The sequence below is a fragment of the Molossus molossus genome, unplaced genomic scaffold (assembly GCF_014108415.1).
Source record: "Molossus molossus isolate mMolMol1 unplaced genomic scaffold, mMolMol1.p scaffold_m16_p_20, whole genome shotgun sequence".
Lineage (NCBI taxonomy): Eukaryota > Metazoa > Chordata > Mammalia > Chiroptera > Molossidae > Molossus > Molossus molossus.
In genome coordinates, this window is record NW_023425356.1 from 45,096,572 (window position 1) to 45,118,650 (window position 22,079).

The window sequence follows — 22,079 nt, forward strand, 5'->3', positions numbered from 1 at the left end:
TTTCTCATTCACTTAACTCAGAGCTCCATGAGGACAAACACATCTGTATTGATCACTGCCATAAGCCTCAGCACCTAACAGAGCACCAATAATTATTGGTAGGATAGGTGGTTGAAGGAATAACTGAATGAATGGTGTCTAAAATATAGTAGATACCCAAAAAATGTTCACTGAATTAATTAAGAAGAGCTTATTTTCTAATGTATTCATTACAGGAAACTCTATGTAATATAAACCCTACATTAAAGTATACCTTGCAAACACCACTTATATCACTAAAGTTCAGCTCTATGAGATGTGCCATGTCACCAGTAGTATTTAAGGTGGTTATGATGACAATTCAATTGGTGTTACTTTATATTCTCTGTATCGATATATTTTTCCCTTCAGCATCTTTATAGTACCTAATGGCATATTCATTTATAATAAAGAGAGCTAAAGAGATGGCAATCCCTATTCTAGAACACTGAATTTGTTCTCTATGTCATTCATTCACCTAAAAAAAAGGAATTAAAAGCCTCACCATTACTAGGGGTCTCTTGGGACTGCTTTGCAGGGTTGCCCTGGTCGTGGGACTCTTCAGGATCATCACTGGACTTTGACAGCCGTTTCCTGAGAGAAGTCTCTTCACCCACCATCGTGTTATCTAGGAAAGAAGATGCAAAAAGTTGTGAACTAAGCATCTGGCTTAGGCAAATTTCACAATATCACCATATTTAGAGGTAAAAAATGATGGTACATTCTGATCCTTCTGTTTCATTTTGATCATGCGTAAGCATTTTCTGAGTACAAGATACTATTACAAATGTGAAGAAATTAGTCCCCATAAAGCAGTGGTTCTCAACCTTCCTGATGCCGTGACCCTTTCATACAGTTCCTCATGTTGTGGTGACCCCCAACCATGAAATTACTTTTGTTGCTACTTCATAACTGTAATTTTGCTACTGTAATGTCTTAGGCAACCCCTGTGAAAGGGTCGTTCGATCCCCAAAGGGGTTACAACCCACAGGTTGAGAACCGCTGCAAGGAACTGATTGGTTTCAAAGGCCCTTATTTAAATACAGCCCTCATTCATAAAAAGCAATTTAATTAACAAACAAGACACAAGTATATGAAAAATTAAGAATTCAATAACAAAAGGTAAGTGCAAAGGTACCACAAGGCAGGATACGATTAATGGTCAAGTAACGGTAAAAACAATTCATATCTGAAGGTCAGAGACAGAAGAGAGCGTGAAAAGATGTAAAGGTTTCACAGAACAGACGGTATCTGGACTGAGTCTTGAGTAATAAAGAGTTAAAACAAGGTCCTCAGGAGCCCTATTCAAGGGACCACAACTGATTGGACTACTTTACTATAACAAGAAACAAGCTTTGGTTGAGTATCTACTAAATGCAAGGACTCTGCTGGGTGCTTCCTGTTGTCCCATCTAATCTTCACAACAGATCTGCAAAAGAGACGTGAAAAAAACAAGGCTCAAAGTAGTTACTGTCAATGACCTCCACCCCCACACCAGGAACACACCTGCAGCTGTACACGTCGGCTTTATTAGGAACACACACCATGGGAAACCGTGGGGTGACTCAGTAAGGGAGTATTAGAAGTGACTTATTTAGGATTTGGGACTTGGCTACGAGATTTTGAGGGAGAGTTCAGAAGAGCAGAGGTTCACTGTGGCTTGGGGTACTGTCAGAAAGCCGAGACGACGCTATGACTGGGCTTCTCAACAAATCTCTACAGGAAGGCTCCCCAGAGGGAGGGTAAAGTTGGAACTTATAAAGCAGAAACCATCACTGATGTTAGTCTGGGGAGGAGAATGCCGGAAATTTTGTGACTGGAACAATAATCATGTTTTGTTTGTGTTCAGACATGATGATGGCATGGACTGGTTTTTGTCTTGATCCATTGTGGTCACAGAATGGCCTTTTCGGATGTTGACAGTCAGTGAAATTGTTTTCAATAGAACACCTCCAAGCAGCTTTAAGTGCTGAGCTACTGAGCAGCCACACGGAGGCCTGGAGGACAGCCCCATGCAGCCCTCAGGGGCCCTTACAGCCACCTAGAGACCACACAGCTAATGACAGGGCCAGCTCTCAACCCGAGTCCAGTCCAAACTACAAACACCACTATTACAACTTTCTTTAAGTTGATAAGAGAGAAATGTGATGAGGGGGAAGACTAGAAAAGAGAGCTAGAATCAAACTGTAAAAGCCTAAGAAATTAGGATCTTTTCTTCTTTTTTTCACTTAGGCAGTGATGAGCCATTTTAAGCACTGAAAAATATGATCAAAGTCAAATTTTGGACAGATCAATGTCAAGACAGAACAAGGTTTACTTCAAAGCAGTGTTTTACTACGTATCAAGTTCTCATTAATCTGAAGCAAAAAGAAAAATACTGAAGAACTTGCTATAATATTTTTTAAATTCTAAGATTATAATCTTTCTAAACTTTTAGGTTAAAATGTCCTTTTCTGTATGAAATGTAACACATGGTGAGCTTGACTGTTTTCTCAAATATCACTGCTTCACCAAGTAAAAATCTGACAAATGTAGATCGGCTCCCTTTCAATTTTGTCTGACACTGACTAAATGAAACAAGTAGGGAAGAGCACATGAATGTGTCAGGTAGAAATTTTAGGAGACCAATAAGATCCAATTAAGAGGAACCTAGGAAAGGGGGCAGGGCAACTGATCAATATGAAAGTCCTTTGTGTGACAGTGACAGAGGAAGCCAGAAAGCACCTAGTTCTCCAAGAGCAAAGATCAGAGAAGGGAGAACAGACAACTAAACTCTGAGAGATGCCCTCAAAGTAAAGCATCAAGAAGTAGGAAAAAAAATAAGGGAATTTCGAAAACAATAGATTGAAAGATGCAAAAACAACCAAAATGTTTCAAAAAGGGAGGAATTATACAGGGGATAAAGTGGAATAAAAACAGAGACTCTACTTTTGAGTGCTTATGTGCTTTACATGTACGATGTATTTTAATCTCAATATAATCTTTAAATTGGGTACTATTATTTAATTCCTCAAACAATGCCTTTGGCCACCATGTCTTCTATTATACTCTTTCCGGTCTCTAGAAAGCCCATTCTCTGCCCTTTCTTTATCTAGCTAACCCTTCTCACTCTTCAAAGTAAGAGTCACAGCCGCAGCAGCTGGAACAGCAGTAGTAACAACACAACAGCAGCTTTGACTTAGTGAGCAGCTATTATGCATCTACCAGGCACTGTGCTGCTGAGTCTTTTCCATTTGTTTATTAAATGTTTACAAACTTAGAAGGTAGGTATTATCCTCATTTTACAGATAAGAAAGATATAGTTTAGGGAAGTGATTTAACTTGCCCCAAATCATATGATTCCCCCAAGAGCAGAACAGGGATTCAAACCAGAACTACCGGATTCCACAGCCTATTCTGTAATCACCAGGTTGCCTGACCCGTGTCCTCTGCTAAGGTTGCCTTGACCACATCTGTCATCTCACATTCCTCCTCGCTCCCAGTGTACCTTGTGACTATCACCTTACTCCTATACTCAAGAGAGCAATACTATCTCCCTCTTACACTACATAAGCTCCTCAAAGACAGGGACTACATCGTGTTTACTCTTTGAATCCCCCAAAATCTAGTGGGGAATGTCTGGAGTGCAACAGGCGGGCATTAGTACAGAAGGTGGATGTATCCATTAATACTATAACCAATAATCGTAAGTAAAAAGATACAGTGCTCTAATTTAGAGAATCAAGAGGAAAATATATGCTAGGAGGAGGCCAATGAGCATCATCTTTACTGGGAACAGCTTTACACAACCTACTCGACAATAAGCTCTACAACAATTGTTCTCAATTGGGGGTGAAGGGTCTCCAAGACTCCTAAAGGTATGCAAAAACTACTTCAAATATTTCAGTAACTGAAAGAAACAAGTATACATGTGTCACAGAGGGCAAACAATACGGCCTAACGAAAACACTGGCCTTTGGCTGAGCCTCCTAACTCAGGGAGCAATCAGCTAGCTCATGCTGATTAAGAGCACTAATTAAGAGGTGAAAAAATTCTTAACAAACCAAATTTGACAAATAAATGATGTCTAACATGCAAAAACAACAACAAGTAAGCCTGGGTACCCCGTGGAGAAAGGAAGTAGCGCGTGGTCATGAAAGTGGGAGCCATCAGTCTGGTCTAGAGAACAAACAATCACACTGCCATAACTCCATCTCCTTATTTTAGAAGTGAGCCAAAAAAGAAAACCCTAACTTTATAACAAAACTTTTTTTTAGCCCTGGCCGGTTTGGCTCAGCGGTTAGAGCGTCAGCCTGCAGTCCGGAGAGACCCGGGTTCGGTTCCCGCTAAGGGCCCGTACCTCGGTTGCAGTTTGTCCCCGGCCCTGGTTGGTCGTGTGGGTGGCAGCCACTCGATGTGTCCCTTTCACATCGATGTTTCTCTCTCTCTCTCTCTCTCTCTCTCTTCCTCTCTCTCCCTCCCACTCTATCTGAACAAAAAATGGAAAAAAGTCCTCAGGTGAGGATGAAAAAGAAAAAAAAAAAAGTGGCAAAAAAAAAAAAAAACAACTTTTTTTAAAAGTAATTATATTTTATTTTTGTTACAGATATTTCTCCTTTTTTACCCCATTGACACCCTCCTCCCCATCCCCCCAACCTCATCCCCAGCTTTGTTGTCCATGTCCATTGGTTATGCGTACATGCGTGTAAGTTCTGTGATTTATCTCTTCCCTCCCCCCCACCACTCCCTCTTCTGAGGGTTGTCAGTCTGTACCCCACGTCTCTGGGTCTACCCTATTCCTCAGACTGTTATGTTCATTATATTCCACAAATAAGTGAGATCATGTGGTATTTGTCTTTTTCTACTTGGCTTGTTTCACTTAGGATAATACTTTCAAGGTCCCTCCATGTAGTCTCAAAAGGTAAGAGATCTTTCTTTCTTACAGCTGCATAGTACTCCATTGTGTATACGTACCAGCGCTTTTTTATCCACTCATCTACTGGTGGACACTTGGGCTGTTTCCAGATCTTAGCTATTGTAAGTAGTGCTGCTATGAACATGGGAGTAAATATATTTTTTCTGATTGGTGTTTCAGGCTTCTTAGGGTATATTCCTAAAAGTGGGATCACTGGGTCAAATGGCAGTTCAATTTTTAATTTTTCTGAGGTAACACCATATTGTTTTCCATAGTGGCTGCACCAGTCTGCATTCCCACCAGCAGTGTACTAGAGTCCCATTTTCTCCACACCCTCACCAACATTTGTTGTTTGATAATTTGCATAACAAAACCTTTTTATCAGAGTCTATTTTAATACCATTGGCCTCAAATTCCTCTACTAGCCCTGTCCGGTTTGGCTCAGCGGTTAGAGCGTTGGCCTGCGGTCCAGAGAGACCCGGGTTCGGTTCCCGCTAAGGGCACGTACCTCAGTTGCAGTTTGTCCCCGGCCCTGGCTGGGTCGTGCGGGTGGCAACCACTCAATATGTCCCTTTCACGTTGATGTTTCTCTCTCTCCCCCTCCCTTCCACTCTATCTGAACAAAAAATGGAAAAATGTCCTCAGGTAAGGATTAAAAAAAAAAAAAAAAATTTCCTCTATTAGCAGGAAGTAAGAATTGTAACAGAGAAAAAGCACAGGATTTGGTAGTTTGTGTCTTTGCTCTGTCATTTAATTATGTCCTTGGGTAAGACCTCCAACCTCTCTGATTCTGTTTCTTCATCTAGAAAATGAAGATAAATAGTACTGCAGTTTATCATCACAAAAAAGTATGGTAATATACACTAAAGTGCCAACATTTTATTGACACCCAAGTGTAAAGAATCAAGTGATCTGATATCTACACACGTACCTCCTGTATGCTAAATGACACAGTCAAACATTAGGCCATGTCATCCCTCAAATACTACTTGTTTGCTTTATGATGCACTAGATGAGGGTAAATAAAGTGCCATAATGACATACTTCCTCAAGGCAGCTCAAACAACATGTGGTTTCCAAGATTATACTAATATTTTATTATTGTCATACATACAGATATTAGGAAGGATAACTATTACTTAAAATGGCTCACCTCAATTCTGACCAAATCCTCAGATCATGTAAATGGTAAAATTTTAAGATGATGTCTATATTTAGCTCCTCCTGCCATGAATGTCAGCTAAGAGTATATAGCTGTTGATGCAAAAAATGGAGGCGAATGAGAGTAATGCTCAGCTCAACTGTTCTTTCGGATGAGTCATTCTGGCCTCTGTATGCAGAGCAGATCACAATGAGGCCAAGAGCACAAGCAAGGGACCAGTGAGCAGACTACGGCATCCAGGTGAGGGATGAAGGAGAGCTGATCTTTTTGACCACTCACCTAAAACAGGACTGAATCTATCCCCTTACCAATCTAGACACTAGCTAGGCAAACTACTTGAGCTGTGGCAAAGTCAAAAATTCAAACTGTAATTAATGCTAAATGGTTTCTAAGTGCTAACATGGACTACTGCCCTTATGTGACGTGCACCACAGTGTTTTTCTGCCCTCTCACTAACACAGGACCTGGAAGAGGAGTTATCTTCCTTGTGCCCTATTATCTCCAGGTCACCTTTCTCCTCCCCAGGTCACTGTTCCTCCCTTTCTTCCTTAAATATCTGCCAGATTATCACAACTGATCTCTCCTGTTGCAAGTATGTGCTGTCTTCCTGGTCACTCTCCTCATCCACTGAGGAGGTGAACACCTCACTCACCACCTCCCGTTACTAATTCTTCCACACTTCTTTTACTTTATCTATTATTATTATTTTTTTTTATCCTCACCCGAGGACATTTTTCCACTTTTTGTTTAGGTAGAGTGGGAGGGAGAGAGAGGAACAGAGAGAGAGAGAGAGAAACATCGATGTGAAAGGGACACATCGAGTGGTTGCCACCCGCACAACCGACCAGGGCCGGGGACAAACTGCAACCGAGGTACATGCCCTTAGCGGGAACCGAACCCGGGTCTCTCGGGACCGCAGGCCGACGCTCTAACCGCTGAGCCAAACCAGCCAGGGCTACTTTATCATCCATGTACATAGATCCATCCAATACCCTGGCCTCCAATACCCTTGACTTCTTCCTATCTCCAACAAGCTGCTCCTATGTCCCGGTCACACCTTCCCCTAGAACTTGCTGTTACCAATAACTGTACCATGTTCCTAATTCTGATGTCCAGCATCTAACCCTCCGACCACCACCAGTTCACTTACTCTGATACCACCACACCAAGGCTTTAATTCCCTTCTCCCCACACCAGCCCACACTTCTGAGCTCCAGGCTTCACCACAGTCACCTCTCACATATACTACCTCTTACTGGACTCTGTTCATTTTCTCCCTTCTGGTCAATTTTTTAACATAGCATCCAGAGTAATCCTTTTCAGAGCAAGTCACTCCCCTGCTCAAATCCTTCAAACACTGGATGTTGTTCTAACTCCTCACCATTGTCCAGTAACTTCCCCAAGATCTGCCACTCACCTCCTGCCCCCTCCCCTCCAGCACCCCCAACCTCCTACTACAATTCTCTCACTTGCTCTGCTCTAGTTTCTTTGTTTTGGCCTTTCCCTATTTCTTTCTTTCTTTTTTTTTTTAATCCTCACCCGAGGACATTTTTCCATTTTTTGTTCAGACAGAATGGGAGGGAGGGAGAGGAAGAGAGAGAGAGAAACATCAACGTGAAAGGGACACAGCGAGTGGCTGCCACCTGCACAACCCAACCAGGGCCGGGGACAAACTGCAACCGATGTACATGCCCTTAGCGGGAACTGAACCCGGGTCTCTCTGGACCGCAGGCCGACGCTCTAACCGCTGACCCAAACCAGCCAGGGCCTTTTGCTATTTCTTGAGTAAGCCAAGCTCATTTCCACAGATACCCTCAAGGCTTTCTCCTTTACTTCATTCAAGTTCTCTGCTCAAATGACCCCCTCAACTAAAATAAATACTCTCACACCCTGTTACCTTTATTCATTACTCTGCTTTATTTTTCTTCAAAGCACTCAATGCCCAATACATCATAGCACTCATTATCTATCTACCTATCTATCTATCTATCTATCTATCCCACAAGGCTATAATGCCCCAAAAGTAGATAGTTCACCATTTTATCCAAGTATCTAGAACCATGCCTGGAACACATCTAAGCTGAATATGCATTTGTTGAATGGATTAATAAATGGGTACCAAGCATTTTCACATACATTGAGGAAATCAGACAGCTGCGCCTCACATGTCTATGAAACAATCATTAATAAGCTAGTAGTATAAGAGCTGAAACTGATGTTCACTTTTCTTTCTAACTTTACCCATTAATTTTAAAAGATAAATATAAAACAGGCAATGAAGACATTTACCTAGTTTGGTCTTTAAGCTGTAAGTATATACATAAAAATGGTCTGTTTTAGAACTTAAGACTTTTCATCAACATCTGCCCTTCAGGACCCAATTCTAAACTTAGGTTCTCTAAGAGACTGAAAAATAATGTGCTGACAAAGGCCATGCCCTTTACTCCACTGGAAACCTCAAACTTGAGAGACTGTTTGCCTGGGCAATTCAAATAATTAGAATAAACAGTACCAGAATTGTTAGTAAGTTCCCTTAGTGGGTACTATTTTCTTCACTCTCTGATAAGACCTTTGTGTACATTGCCTCCTTTATTGCTAACAATAACTTTATTTGGGGTAATCCTATCCCCATTTTCAAACAGAAAAATGTAATGACTGCCAGAAACATAATTATAAATGACAGTAAAGAAAGAAAACTTTAAAAGTGGGAATCAACGTTAAAAAAAGAGAGAGGCATAGGGTTTTGTTTTGTTTAAGTGTGGTCAAAGGAGTTACGTTTCTTACGCGTTCCCCAATACATCACTGATCAAAGCAGACCTTAGCTGAAGTTCACGCTTTAGTGACCTTGGCACATTTTTCAAAGGCTGGGGTAGTTTAAACATAGAAAGCAAGGCAATTTGCACTAAAAATCTCTTTTTTAAGTTCTGACACTTAAAAGATTATGTGCCAATCAATTATCTGAAAATAAGATTCATGTATATTAAGCACCTCTTTCTACAATGATGCTAGATAACTGTGTTGTAATAATAGCGATCTACCCCATTACATTGTACACACACACACAATTGTCAAGAGAAGGGATAACTATTTAGGGAAGTCAAACAAGTCCTTATGGAGGAAGTGACATTAGAGCCAGAGTTCAAAGAAGAAACAAGTTTGCTAGCCATCAAAACAGGATGGGAAGAGGGCATGCTATGAAAAACATGAACAAGTACAGACCCTTGTTCATGTTTTTAGTGACCCTGACACATCTTTAAAAGGCTGTGATAGTTTAAATATAAAAGGCAAGGCAATTTGCCTACAATATTTTTCAAACATTTTACTGAGGTCTGTGCCAAGCTCTGGGTTACACAGATGACCACCAGTCTGTGCCCTCCTGAAGTGCAAGTCTAGAAGGTCAAAGACATGAAAACATAATTACAACACCTCATGCTATTACAGAACAGCAGCTGAGATATCATATAGTATAAAGGTAATTCAGCCTGGTAGCCAACTGAGCTTATGGGAAATTAGAAAAGGTTTCCCAAAGAAGGTAAATTTTAGTTTAAATCTTTTTTTCTTTTTAATTCCTCACCCAAGGATATTTTTCTATTTATTATCAGATAGAGTGAGAGGGAGGGAGAGAGAGAGAGAGAGAGAGAAACATCAATGTGATAGAGCCACATTGACTGGTTGCCTCCCACACAACCCGACCAGGGCCGGGGACGAACTGCAACCCAGCTACGTGCCCGTGACCAGAATCAGACCCAAGATTCAATGGTCCACGGGTCGACACTCTAACCGCTGAGCCAAACCTGCTAGGGCTAGTTTAAATCTTAAAGGAAGAGAAGGAATAAGGAAGAGCACAGGGTATGTGAAGGGCAGGAACAAAGGTCAAGAGCCCTTTAAGGGCCATTCTGAGGAGTCTGGAACTTAACACAGAAATAAGGACCTAACAGTTTTTTCAACAGGATGACTTGACATTTGTTGTTTAGTAAGATAACTCAGTTGACAATATGGCAGATATGCTTGGGAAAGGAGATACTGGCAGGGAGAACGGAGCTCACATAAATAATTATAAAGGTCTGAAGTAAGGCTCAAATAACATGAGATTATTAAATGAACAAATCATTTCATGAAGAAAGAAGAAATAAGGGAGATAAATTTAGAACATTAAGCGAAGGCATCTATGAGATATTCAGGTGGCAATATCCAGAAGGCAGTTGAAAATATAGATCCCAAGTGAGTTATCTAACTCAGCTAAGGCCATAAAAGAAATAGATAAGTATGGATCAGCCAAATGATGATGACCAATAGGCAGATGAACATACAGTTTGGACTAAAGATGGAAATCTAGGATTCATCACTGAACGGGCAGCAGCTAAGGCCAAGGAATAGGAAGGAGATCTTCCAGGGAGACCACCTATCAAGAAGTTACCTAGGCCCTGGCCGGTTTGACTCAGCGGTTGGAGCGTCGGCCTGCGGTCCAGAGAGACCCGGGTTCGGTTCCCGCTAAGGGCACGTACCTCGGTTGCAGTTTGTCCCTGGCCCTCGTTGGTCGTGCGGGTGGCAGCCACTCGATGTGTCCCTTTCACGTAGATGTTTCTCCCTTTCTCTGTTCCTCTCTCTCCCTCCCACTCTACCTGAACAGGGGATGGAAGAATGTCCTCAGGTGAGGATAAAAAAAGAAATTACCTAGGAAATAATAAAGCTAGTATTAACCTTACACTTACTCTGGCTTTTTTAATCCTCACAACCATCTATGCAATAGATAGGAACTAGTATTCCATTTTACAGGTGGTTAAGTAATTTTCACAATATTACAAGACAATTAAGGAACAATAAAAAAGCTAGGCTAGGAGAGATTAGAGGAGAAGCAGGAGCAAGCAATGTTCGAAATCAAGTTAGACAATTCATGAGGTAATCTATGGCCAATATCAAGGAAAATTTAAGTAGGACAAAAAACTGGAGGGCCTGGCCGGGTAGCTCATTTGGCTATAGCATCATTCTGATACCCCAAGGTTGAATGCAGGTTCGATATCCGGTCAGGGCAAATAGAAGAAGCAACCAGTGTCCTGGCCGGTTTGGCTCGGCGGTTAAAGGGTCAGCCTGTGGTCCAGAGAGACCCAGGTTCAGTTCCTGCTAAGGGCACGTACCTCGGTTGCAGTTTGTCCCCGGCCCTGGTTGGGTTGTGCAGGTGGCAGCCACTTGATGTGTCCCTTTCACGTCAATGTTTCTCTCTCTCTCCCTCTTCCTCTCTCTCCCTCCCACTCTATCTGAACAAAAAAATGGAAAAATGTCCTCGGGTGAGGATTAAAAAAAAAAAAAAAGCAACCAGAATGCATGAATAAGTAGAACAAGAAAAAAAATCAATGTTTCTTTCTCTTTCTCTCTAAAATCAATACATTTTTTAAATGGAGGAAAAAGGAGTGTGTGACATGGGATATTTCACAATTTGGGGACATTAATAGCTATGATTTACTTCTACAGTTAGTTTCAGGAAGGACAAAGAAATGTAATAGACTGGGTTGCAAAATAAGTGAGGAAGTGAAAACACTGATCATAAGACTCGTCTCGAAAGAGGTCCAGTGATGAAGGCACTAATGTTTACTAAGTCAGTAACACGTACTGTGCTGGACACCAGGGTGAGTGCATCACATATCTCATTTAACACTTCCATTTTAAAAGATGCAAAAGATTTGGAAATACTACGCAACTTGTACAAAGTCACATAGCCAGTAAGTAGCAGTGGAAACATTTATACCCAAGATGACATAAATCTGTCCAGATAACTTGTGTATACACACACACACGCGCGTGCGCATTTTAGAGAGAGAGGAACGTACTAAGAGATAGAAACAAGGATGTGAGAGAGAAACACCCATCAGCTGCCTCCTGCATGGCCCCCCACTGGGGATCGAGCCCACAACCTACGCATGTGCCCTGAGTGGGATTAAACCAGGACCTCGCTTAATCCACTGAGCCACACTGGCCGGGCAAGATAACTATTTTAAAATATAACACATTGACTAAACAATTATTTCTTGTTTTTAATTTTTTTTTTTCCAGATAGAGTGTAAGGGGGAGAGAGAGAGAGAAACATCAACGTAAAAGGGACACATCGAGTGGCTGCCACCCACACAACCCAACCAGGGCCGGGGACAAACTGCAACCAAGGTACGTGCCCTTAGCGGGAACCGAACCCGGGTCTGGACTGTAGGCCAATGCTCTAACCACTAAGCAAAACTGGCCAGGACAACCAGTTTTTCTTAAGCATCTAATCCATGCTTTGGTTTTGTAATGTTCAGTATGATAGCATCCAACTTGGCTTAATAAAGTCTTAATGATCTTCTGGTGATTTCACCTCATGTATTCATCTCAGTTATTGTATTCTTCATTTCTGACTGAATCTTTTTTGAAGAAAAAAATTTCTCCCTTTTCCTAAACATAGGTTTGCCCTAATACAGTCCCACAATATTTACATATCAAAGAATTGGGTCATTAAGTCAATTAGCAAAACTAAAGAACTGACTGGTTCTCGAACATCTGTATGGTTACCATACCAATTTATCCTACCTGATAAATTGCAAAAATAAATTTATTAAAATCTTTTTCCATTTCCTTCTCAGAGGAAACAGCACTCTTCCCTAGTTAATTATTTCCCATTCAAAAGTTCCTTCCTCTGTTTTCCAACTCATTCATTCTTTCATTGTGTCAGGTGCTGGGCCAGACTCGAGAGAATTAAGACAGAAATAAGATGGACTAGCCCAGCGTTCATGAAACTTCCAGGCTAGCAGAGGAAACAAAGCATCTAAGTAACTAATGCAGCTTGTTATAATTGATCAACTGCTGCTAAGGAAACAGAGTGCTAGGAGAACCTGACCAGTACAGAATGGGTTTCCTGAAGTGGTATTTGGGTTGATAATTGAGGAACGCATAGGAGCTGGAGAAAGGGAGAGAGTACTGCCTAAAGTGAAGGAGACAGTAAAGAGAAAGAGGCTTTCTTAGAACAAAAATAAAAAACCAGGATGGCTTGAGCCCGGAGAGCCAGGTGACAAGTGGCCCAAAACCAACTGGATATGGGAAGAGTCTTTATCCTAAGAGAAATGGGAAATCTTTGAGAGTTGTATGTGTGTGATGCATTAAGACACATGCATTTTTATTTTTACTTTTTACTTTTTGGTACGTGCCCCTAGCGGGAACCGAACCCGGGACTCTCTGGTCCGCAGGCTGATGCTCCAACTGCTGAGCCAAACCGGCCAGGGCAACACGTGCATTTTTAAATGACTACTTTTAAATTAAATTATATTACTCTTGAATGCCTCAGAGTTCCTTCCAAAATCCATTTTCATACCTAGACAACGCACAAACTTCCCTAACAAGTCATTCATCCATATCATCTAACTTAAAGCAAGGAAAAAACCAAACAGGGGAAAAAAAGCGCCTCAAGTTGAATTGTAGTCAAGGGAAAGGCAAGGACTCAAAACAAAACAAAACAAAAAACACCTAGTTTAAACAGACGAATGCCGCTTAAATATTAAGAAGTGACCAATGAATGGCCCTGGCCAGTTTGGCTCAGCAGTTACGGTGAAAGGGACAGCCCTGGCAGACATTCCCAGTCAAGGGCACAAATCTGGGTTTCAGGTTCGATCCCTGGCCCCAGTCGGGGTCAAGCAGGAGGCAACCAATTGGTGGTTTTTTTTCTCTCTCTTTCCCTCTCCCTCTCACCCTCCCTTCCACTCTCTCTAAAACTCAATGGAAAAATATCCTCGGGTGAGGATTAACAACAACAAAAAAGTGAACAATGAACTTAATCTACATATAGACTATAGGCTTACAGTTGTTTCTCCCTTACAAATAACTTCTAAATATGCATGTCACTTAAACTGTGTGGCTATTAACGTTTAAGAACGACAGAAACTTAATTACATCCTAATATGTAAGACTAAAACATGCGCTTGATTAAAGGCTTTGGTGCCCAGACAAGCCAATGTCGATGTCTTGAAATGCCATTCATCCCTTCGCATATATGTTTTGTTGTGTTGGATTTTCTTCCCCCCTAAATCTATTAGAAGCTGACTTCTTGAGTGCGTTTTCGGTTTTGCCTTTTAAGGAATAAAATGTTTTATAACGCTAACTTTCTTTACTACCGGCTTAAGAGATGCTACAGCATGTGCGGGGCACCAAACCGATCTCCAACCAAGGTTTAAACAGCTGCCAGCCTCTGGGGGCCCGACGGTAACTTTCCCGCCCTCTCCATCCCCCAAACTCCCCAGGGCTCGCGGAGCCTGCCCTCCCCCGGGTCCAGGCCGCCGCCTCCGCCCCCCAGCCCAGGACCAGGCCAGGCCCGCCGGGCCGGAGTTGCAGCCGCCGCCTCTATCCCCTTCCTCTCGGGCCGGGGTGGGTGGACCCGGACGGGAAGTGCGGCGGGATCGGGAGCGTGGGCATTACCTGGGTCCGGAGCCCGGCTGCGGGGACCTCGGCAAGGAGGCAGAGCCGAGAGGCCGTCACGGCGCGGCGGGTAGGAAGGTCGGCTCTGGGCAGCTCGCCAGGTGCCCAAGGCCGGCAACGCAGCCAGTCCACGCGCAGACGAAGATAAAGCGCCGGATTCCCAGCCCCTCCGCCCCCCACCTCGCGGCCCGCTACGCAGCGTCACGCGCACGGCCCGTGCCGGCTCAGGATTTCATTGGTGGGCGCGGAGGCCGCCAGGCTCCGCCCACCGCCATGGGGGCCCCGCCCCTCCCCGCGCGCGCGGGTCTGAGCCCCCAGCTGGCCCTGTGGCGGTGCGGGGGAAGCTTAGCTCGTGGGGCTCGAGACACCCGCGGCGGCATCTTGCTTTCCATCCCTGCCCCAGCGATCCAAAGTACGGCAGATGGGGGACCGAGACAACTTCCTGCGGGTCCGCCACGGCACCCCGCGGAGTTAGCCTCTTCTAGAGATGCGCCGAAGCCGCTTCTAAAACAGGGTCATTGCAGTTGGAACTGACCCTCTAGGAACAAAACAGGAGAGCTAGTCAGAAGCGTTTGTCATGGGATGCTTTGTCAACTCTACCTGACTGTGTCCTCAAGCAAACTAGATGAGGAGATAGTAAAATACGTGAAATAATGGGGCAATTGAGTAATTAAAAGGGGGACTTCATAAAGAAAAAAAATGATGCAGAGCGATTTAGGACATAGATTAGCTAGAACAGTTCATGGCTTAGCTTTTACGAAGGCAAAGGTGGTAGGTGGATTTAGAGCAAAGGTAGGTGAAAAGGGAATGAGGGCAGCAGGGACTGAAGGGCCACACAGCCTGGGAACACCAGCACAAGCTAGCCTAGCCTGCCTGATCACTCAGACCCTCCTCCGAACAGATTGAGACAGCCACCTGTGACTGAGTCAGGTGGCTCAATAAATGGATCAGGTTTATTTGAACTCACTACTCTCTGTGGCCCTTTTATAATAAAGAGGATGAACACCTTTCTGGCCACCCACACTGTTCACCCCAAGGCAGAAGCTGCATTAGCAAGCATTCAGTCGAATTCAGTACTGGCAGTCATTGGAAACCTACCCAGTTTGCCTCTTGTATAACTGTGATTGTTGGTTCTGCCAACTGGATCTGGTAGATCCCAATGGCTTTTGTGCTTTACCGCCCCCCCCCCCCCCCCCCCATTAGCTAAAGAGCAGTAGAAACACAGGGACTCATTTCCACCGAGACTATGCTGGCTACCTTATATACACACCAAGAAGATTCTTGTTTTTTCCTTTGTCTTTTTGTTGTTGTTACTCACCCAAGGATACTTTTCTGTTTATCATCAGATAGAGTGGGAGGGAGGGAGAGAGAGAGAGACAGAGAGAAACATGGATGTCATAGAGCCACATTGACTGTCTGCCTCCCGCTCGATTGGACCAGGGCCCAGGACAAACCTTAGCCAAGGTACATGCCCTTGACAGGAATCAAACCTGCGACGCATTGGTCCGCAGGCCAGCACTCTAACTGCTGAGCCAAACCGGCCAGACTTTTCCTTTGTCTTAATTATTTATTCAAAAAATATTGATTGTGTGCCCAGGCCGGTTTGGCTCAGCGGTTAGAACATCGGCCTGTGGTCCAGAGAGACCCGGGTTTGGTTCCCGCTAAAGGCATGTACCTTGGTTGCAGTTTGTCCCCGGCCCTGGTTGGGTCATGTGGGTGGCAACCACTCGATGTGTCCCTTTCACATCCATGTTCCCCCCCCCCCACTCTATTCGAACAAAATATTGAAAAATGTCCTCGGGTGAGGAAAAATATATATATATATTGATTGTGTTTTGTTGGCAGTGCTAGGGGTACAGCAGTGAATAAAGCAGAAGAAGCCCCTGCACTTAGAAGCTTATGTTTCTAGTGGAGAAAAATAATGAAACAAGTAAATGAGATAATTGTGGGTGGGAATAAGTGTTGAGAATAAAACAAAACAGTGTGGTCAGGAAAGGACTTTTTGAGGAGGTGATCTGAGCTAAGCCTTAAATGAGGAGAAGGAGATGACTATGCAACTATGGGAAAAAGGACGTTCTAGACAGAGGAAAATGGATGTGAATTTAAGGTGCGATGCTGAACAAGTTTGGCTTGTTTGGGGAACAGAAGGCCAAGAGGCTTGAAGCACCATGAAGGGTAGGAGATTGAGGTGGGACAGTTAAGCAAGACCTTAATCATGTTGGTTTTTTTTTTTTGTTAAGTTTTGCCTTGTTTTGTTTTTTACATCAACTTATTTTGTAGAGAATGACTTGGAGGAGAGCAGAAATTGAACAGGGAGAAGCCAGAGAACAATAAGACAAGTTCATGGGATAGATGATGGTGACCTGGATTAGTGTGGTTGCTATGGAAATAGAAGTTGAAGAATTTCAGGATATTTCCTGAGGTGCAGGTGTGAAGAAAGGTAGTAAACAAGGTGACTCCCAGGGTATTTTCTTTTTTTCTTTTTTTATTTATTTATTTATCCTCACCCGAGGACACTTTTGCATTCATCTTCAGATAGAGCGAGAGGGAGAGAGGGAGGAAGAGAGACAGAGAAACACCAATGTGAGAGAGACACATTGACTGGCTGCCACCCACATGACCCCAACTGGGGCTGGGGACAAACTGCAAAGGAGGTACATGCCCTTAGCGGGAACCGAACCTGGGTCTCTCTGGACCGCAGGTCAACACTCTAACCGCTAAGCTAAACTGGCCAGGGCCCAAGGTATTTTCTTGAGTGAATGGGAAGTTGGCAATGCCATTTACTTTGAGGAGGAAGACCATTTAACACACACACACACACACACACACACACACACAACAAAAACATGTACAGAACTTGTACTAGTTGCTAGGGATATAAACATGAATAAGAACAACTGTCTACTGGGGAGATAGATAATAACTAAACCATTTCAAGACAATAAGATATGTTATAATAAAAAGAGGTAATAAAATTGCCTAACAGGGTTGTTGTAAGGATTAAACAAGTTAATGCCTAAAAAGCTCCAAGCACAGACACTGGCATATAGAAGTGCTCAGTAAATATTAACTTATTTTACATTCTCTACATTGAAGTTCATCATTATTGTTGATGTTATTATCTTCTGGCTACAGTGGGAGCAGAAGGAATTATTAGCACAGCCTACTACTCAGAGAGGAAATGTTGAAATGAAGGAAGGTTGACTCCGGCTTTCTGAAACAGTAGGAGGAGGACTTTAGTGAGCAGGCAAGGGAGGCGGAACATTCCAAGCAAAGGAAGAACAAGGTCAAAAGCCAACAAGACAAGAGGGTGGACCATGTAGGAGACAGGAACTAGTTGAGTGTTGTTGAAGTGAAGGGTACTTGCTGAGAAGTGAAAAGACATAAAGTTGGTGTAAGGGCTGATGAAGTTTGTAGTCCATGCTGAGATAGCCTGACTCAGACTTCCAGAGATAGTGGGGAGCCAGTGAAGGTTAAGTAGGGAAGAGCTATGATTTAGGCAACCGTACTGGAGAGAGATGCAACTGAAGGTAGAGAGATCAATTAGAAGAGCATTACAATAATACAGGTGAGAAAGGATAAAGGCCTAAAGCAGGGCAGTAGCAAGTGGGATGGAAAGAAGGGGGCAAATTTGGAAGAGATTTAAAGAGACAACTGATAGAACTTGAAAGTGTTTGGATGTGGGGGTAAAGGATGTATCCAGGATTTCTGGTTTAGCAGTCTGGATGATAGGATTAAAGCCAACTGAGGTAAGAAAATGCATTTGAAGTAGGAAAATGAGGTAAGGAGTAAGAATAAGCTTTACTTGGGTTAATATTTAAGCTGAACTGGTCCACTTTCTACTGAGACCTAAAGGAACTGAATAAGAAGCAATCAAGCCCTGGCCGGTTTGGCTCAGCGGTTGGAGTGTCGGCCTGCGGTACAGAGAGACCCGGGTTCGGTTCCCGCTAAGGGCACGTACCTCGGTTGCAGTTTGTCCCTGGCCCTGGTTGGTCGTGCGGGTGGCAGCCACTCGATGTGTCCCTTCACGTCGATGTTTCTCTCTCTCTCTCTCTCTCCCTCCCGCTCTATCTGAACAACAACAAAAAAGAAGCAAGCAAGTTTTGTTTTGGTTTTACAGTAAAATAGCTTCAACATTTTTTTTCTGATCATGTCAATAATGCATACTTCTCGCAGAAAAAAAAAAATCAAGTACAAAAAAGCACAAAGATAAAAGCTATCTAATGTCCTACCACCCAGAGATGCAACTAAATGTTGATGTGGGGAAGGAAAAGAATAATGACTTGAGCCTGGGGACTCAGCCCTTTTGCAGGAAGACTCTGGGTTCTACAGGGAGCCAGAAAGGACAACTGAATAGGAACCAAACCGGGTTTTAAAACACAAACATCTCAGTTCTTCAACGGGTCACATCTCCATTAATGATACCAAACAAGCGATAAGTCTTTATTTCATCCCAAGTAGGGGTAATTTCTCCATTGTCACTCAGGCTTAGCAAAAACATTGACTCAAGGAGTTAAGGTTTGGGGACTAAAGGACAATGAAGCATGAGTGTAAATCAGGACAACTTTAATTGGTATGTCCCTGAAAATTAGTGGAGAACTGGAATCCTATCTTGTTTATGCATTTTGGAAGCACCTGGCACAACATGTACAAGCCACCTGATAAATGTATTAAATGAATTAAGCCAACAGAAGGCATAAGTTCCTAGGCCATGAGTAGATCCCAAACAAAGAAATCAGACATCATTCCCTTTCTTAATGATTCAGTCATCTCACATGCTATGTCATCACTTGTTTTTCTACAAACAGAATTCTTTATAAATAGAAGGTAGAGAGCCATCTGTCCCAATTAAAAAGGCTGCCTATTTGACTCCACAAAGTCCATTTTAGGCACGGCAATGAATGTAATAACATTAAGAGATATACACACATGCGGAAACACCCTCAAGAGTTCCTGAATCACCAGAGGTTGTTTTTTTTAATCTCACACACTAAAGAAGATTCTGATCGGTTAAAATGATATAAGTCCTAGAGAAACCACTTAGAAAGTAACTAGAAAATATATAATGAAAAAATCATTAAAGGCATTTAAATGTTACAATAGAAAATATTCACTTAATGATAAAAAGCAGTAAAGCAGAAAGAGAAGAACAAAAAAGACATGAGACAGGAAAAAAAAAAAGTTAAATGGAAGGCATAAATCCAACTATATTGATAATAATAACATTAAGTATGAAAGAATTGAACAATCCAATCAAAAGGTAGAGAATGTCAGACTACATTAATAAGCAAGGTCCTGCTATGCACTGCCTACAGGAGACACAGTTTAGACCCAAAGATACACATAGGTTGAAATTAAAAGAATGGAAAGACATATATATATATATATATATATATATATATATACACACACACACACACACACACACACACATATATACGTACATTATATGTATATATATGTATATATGTGTGTGTGTGTGTGTGTGTGTGTGTGTATGCAAGAAACAACCATAAACATAGTTACCAAATGACCTGGCAATTCTACTCCTAGGTTTATACCCAAAAGAAAACAGCCCCGGCCAGTTTGGCTCAGCAGTTAGAGTGTCAGCCCACAGACCAAAGGGACTCGGGTTTATTCCCGGTCAAGGGCACATACCTGGGTTGCAGGTTCGATCCCTGGCCCCAGTCTGGGTTGTGCAGGAGGCAACCAATTGATGTGTCTCCCTCACTTTGATGTTTCTCTCTCTTTCTCTCCCTTTCTCCCACTGTATCTAAAAAGATTTTTTTTAATGAAAACATATGTCTACACAAAGACTTGTACAAGGATATTCATACCAGCATTATTTATACTAGCTAAGAAGTGGAAACAACCTAAATGGCCATCAACCAATGAGTGGATTAATAAAGTGTATGTCCATATAATGGAGTATTCCATAAAAAGAAATGAAGTACTAATATATGCCATAACATCGATGAAACTTGAAAATATTCTGCTAAGGTATAAAAACGTCACAAAAGACCACATATTATGTAATTCCATTCATGTGAAATGTCCAGAATAGGTAAATTCATAAAGACAGAAAGTGGATTGGTGGTTGCCTAGTACTGAGTGGATTGGGGGGGGGGGGGGTTGGGAGTGACTGCTAATAGATACAGAGTTTTTCTGGGGGTGGTAAAAGTATTCTAAAATTAATTGTGGTGATGATTGCATGCACACTCAGTGAATATATTAAAAACTGGTCAGGGCAATAAATTAAAATCTTAGTGCAAACATAATTAATGATTTTATTAAAACATTGGCAAGATAAAAGTTATAGCATAGATATATGATAATATATGAATTACATATGTTTTAATTTTATTCCTCATCCAACAGATCATCAAAAATCTAGACACATGCAATAGTATTTAAATTGTCATTTTTAACATTTCATTTTTCTATAAGTCACATACAAACTATAGCTTTCCTTATATTTTCCTATTTGGTTGTTATAAATATTTATTTGTTGAGGTAAGAGTATATACTTTATTTGATAGTCTGTTAATTTGATTTATAACTATTGAAGACTTAGCGATAAGGCATGTGGACCTCAATTTGTTTTCTGTCCTCAATCACATGTTACTGGTGAGCCTACACACAGCATGTGTGTGCTGCCTTGTTTACAGTTATCTGTGTACTTCTTAACCATCTATGTCAACTTCCTACACACAAAACATACATACAAAATTCTGTGTTGCTTCAATAGAAAAGAGATAATCTTACCCATTCTTGATTCTCCTGTGTAGTGTCTATCACAATGAGTGTAGGCACCTAAAATAGGTTTTGACTATTAACTGAATTACATATATAGGAAGTTGGAGGTTTACCTGAAGAGATTTCTCTAGGTATGGTAGATTAAAGAAATTCAAAAACAGTCAGGAGTGACAGGTATGAAGAGTCCAGACTTTTACCCTCAGGACATATAAAGCATAAGCAATAGGGAACAAGCTTAGTCTCTCTGCTTTACTAATGTGCATCCTTTGGAACAGTTAACAATTTATACACGTTGATAAAAGTTATGGCATAAACTTTTATGAGGTTTACAGACTCAGAGTTGGGCTGGCCAGTGCATGGTAGTGAGACTTATCTCTTCTTGGTAGGTTGTTTTAGAAGGAGAGATAGGAAGACATTAAACTTCATACTCAGGGACAAAAAGCCACTCTCTAGAGGTAAGATCCTCTGTGCAATATTCTAACAGTCCACCTTTTATTTCAACTAGATTCTAACTTTCTAGAAATTAGCAGTAAACATTCAACTAATAATTGTGGCGGTTTTAGTAATGTAATGAATAGCCATCCATTAGGAATCTGACTACCATTCCCTAACAGGTTGTTGGAACTGAATACATATTTTTTAAATCCTCACCCGAGAATATTTTTCTATTTTATCATCAGACAGAGTGGGAGGGAGGGGAGAGAGAGAGAGAGAGAGAGAGAGAGAGAGAGAGAGAGAGAAACATCAATGTGAGAGGGACACATTGACTGGCTACCTCCTGCATGACCCCACCACAGCTGGGGGATAACTGCAACCGAG

General features: G+C 42.1%; 1 protein-coding gene across 3 annotated transcripts in view; it reads right to left on the reverse strand.

Moving 5' to 3' along the window:
* SOAT1 (sterol O-acyltransferase 1) overlaps positions 1 to 14,638 on the reverse strand; it is a 55,596-nt gene extending 40,958 nt beyond the window's left edge. For all 3 annotated transcript variants that reach the window (XM_036273508.1, XM_036273509.1, XM_036273507.1), the window contains exons 1-2: positions 14,505 to 14,638; positions 524 to 646 (exon numbers count right to left, since the gene is read on the reverse strand). In XM_036273508.1, the coding sequence (XP_036129401.1) occupies positions 524 to 638 (115 nt within the window). In that variant the 5' untranslated portion in view covers positions 639 to 646; positions 14,505 to 14,638. The remainder of the gene's footprint in view (positions 1 to 523; positions 647 to 14,504) is intronic.
* Between the last annotated feature and the right edge of the window lie 7,441 nt (positions 14,639 to 22,079).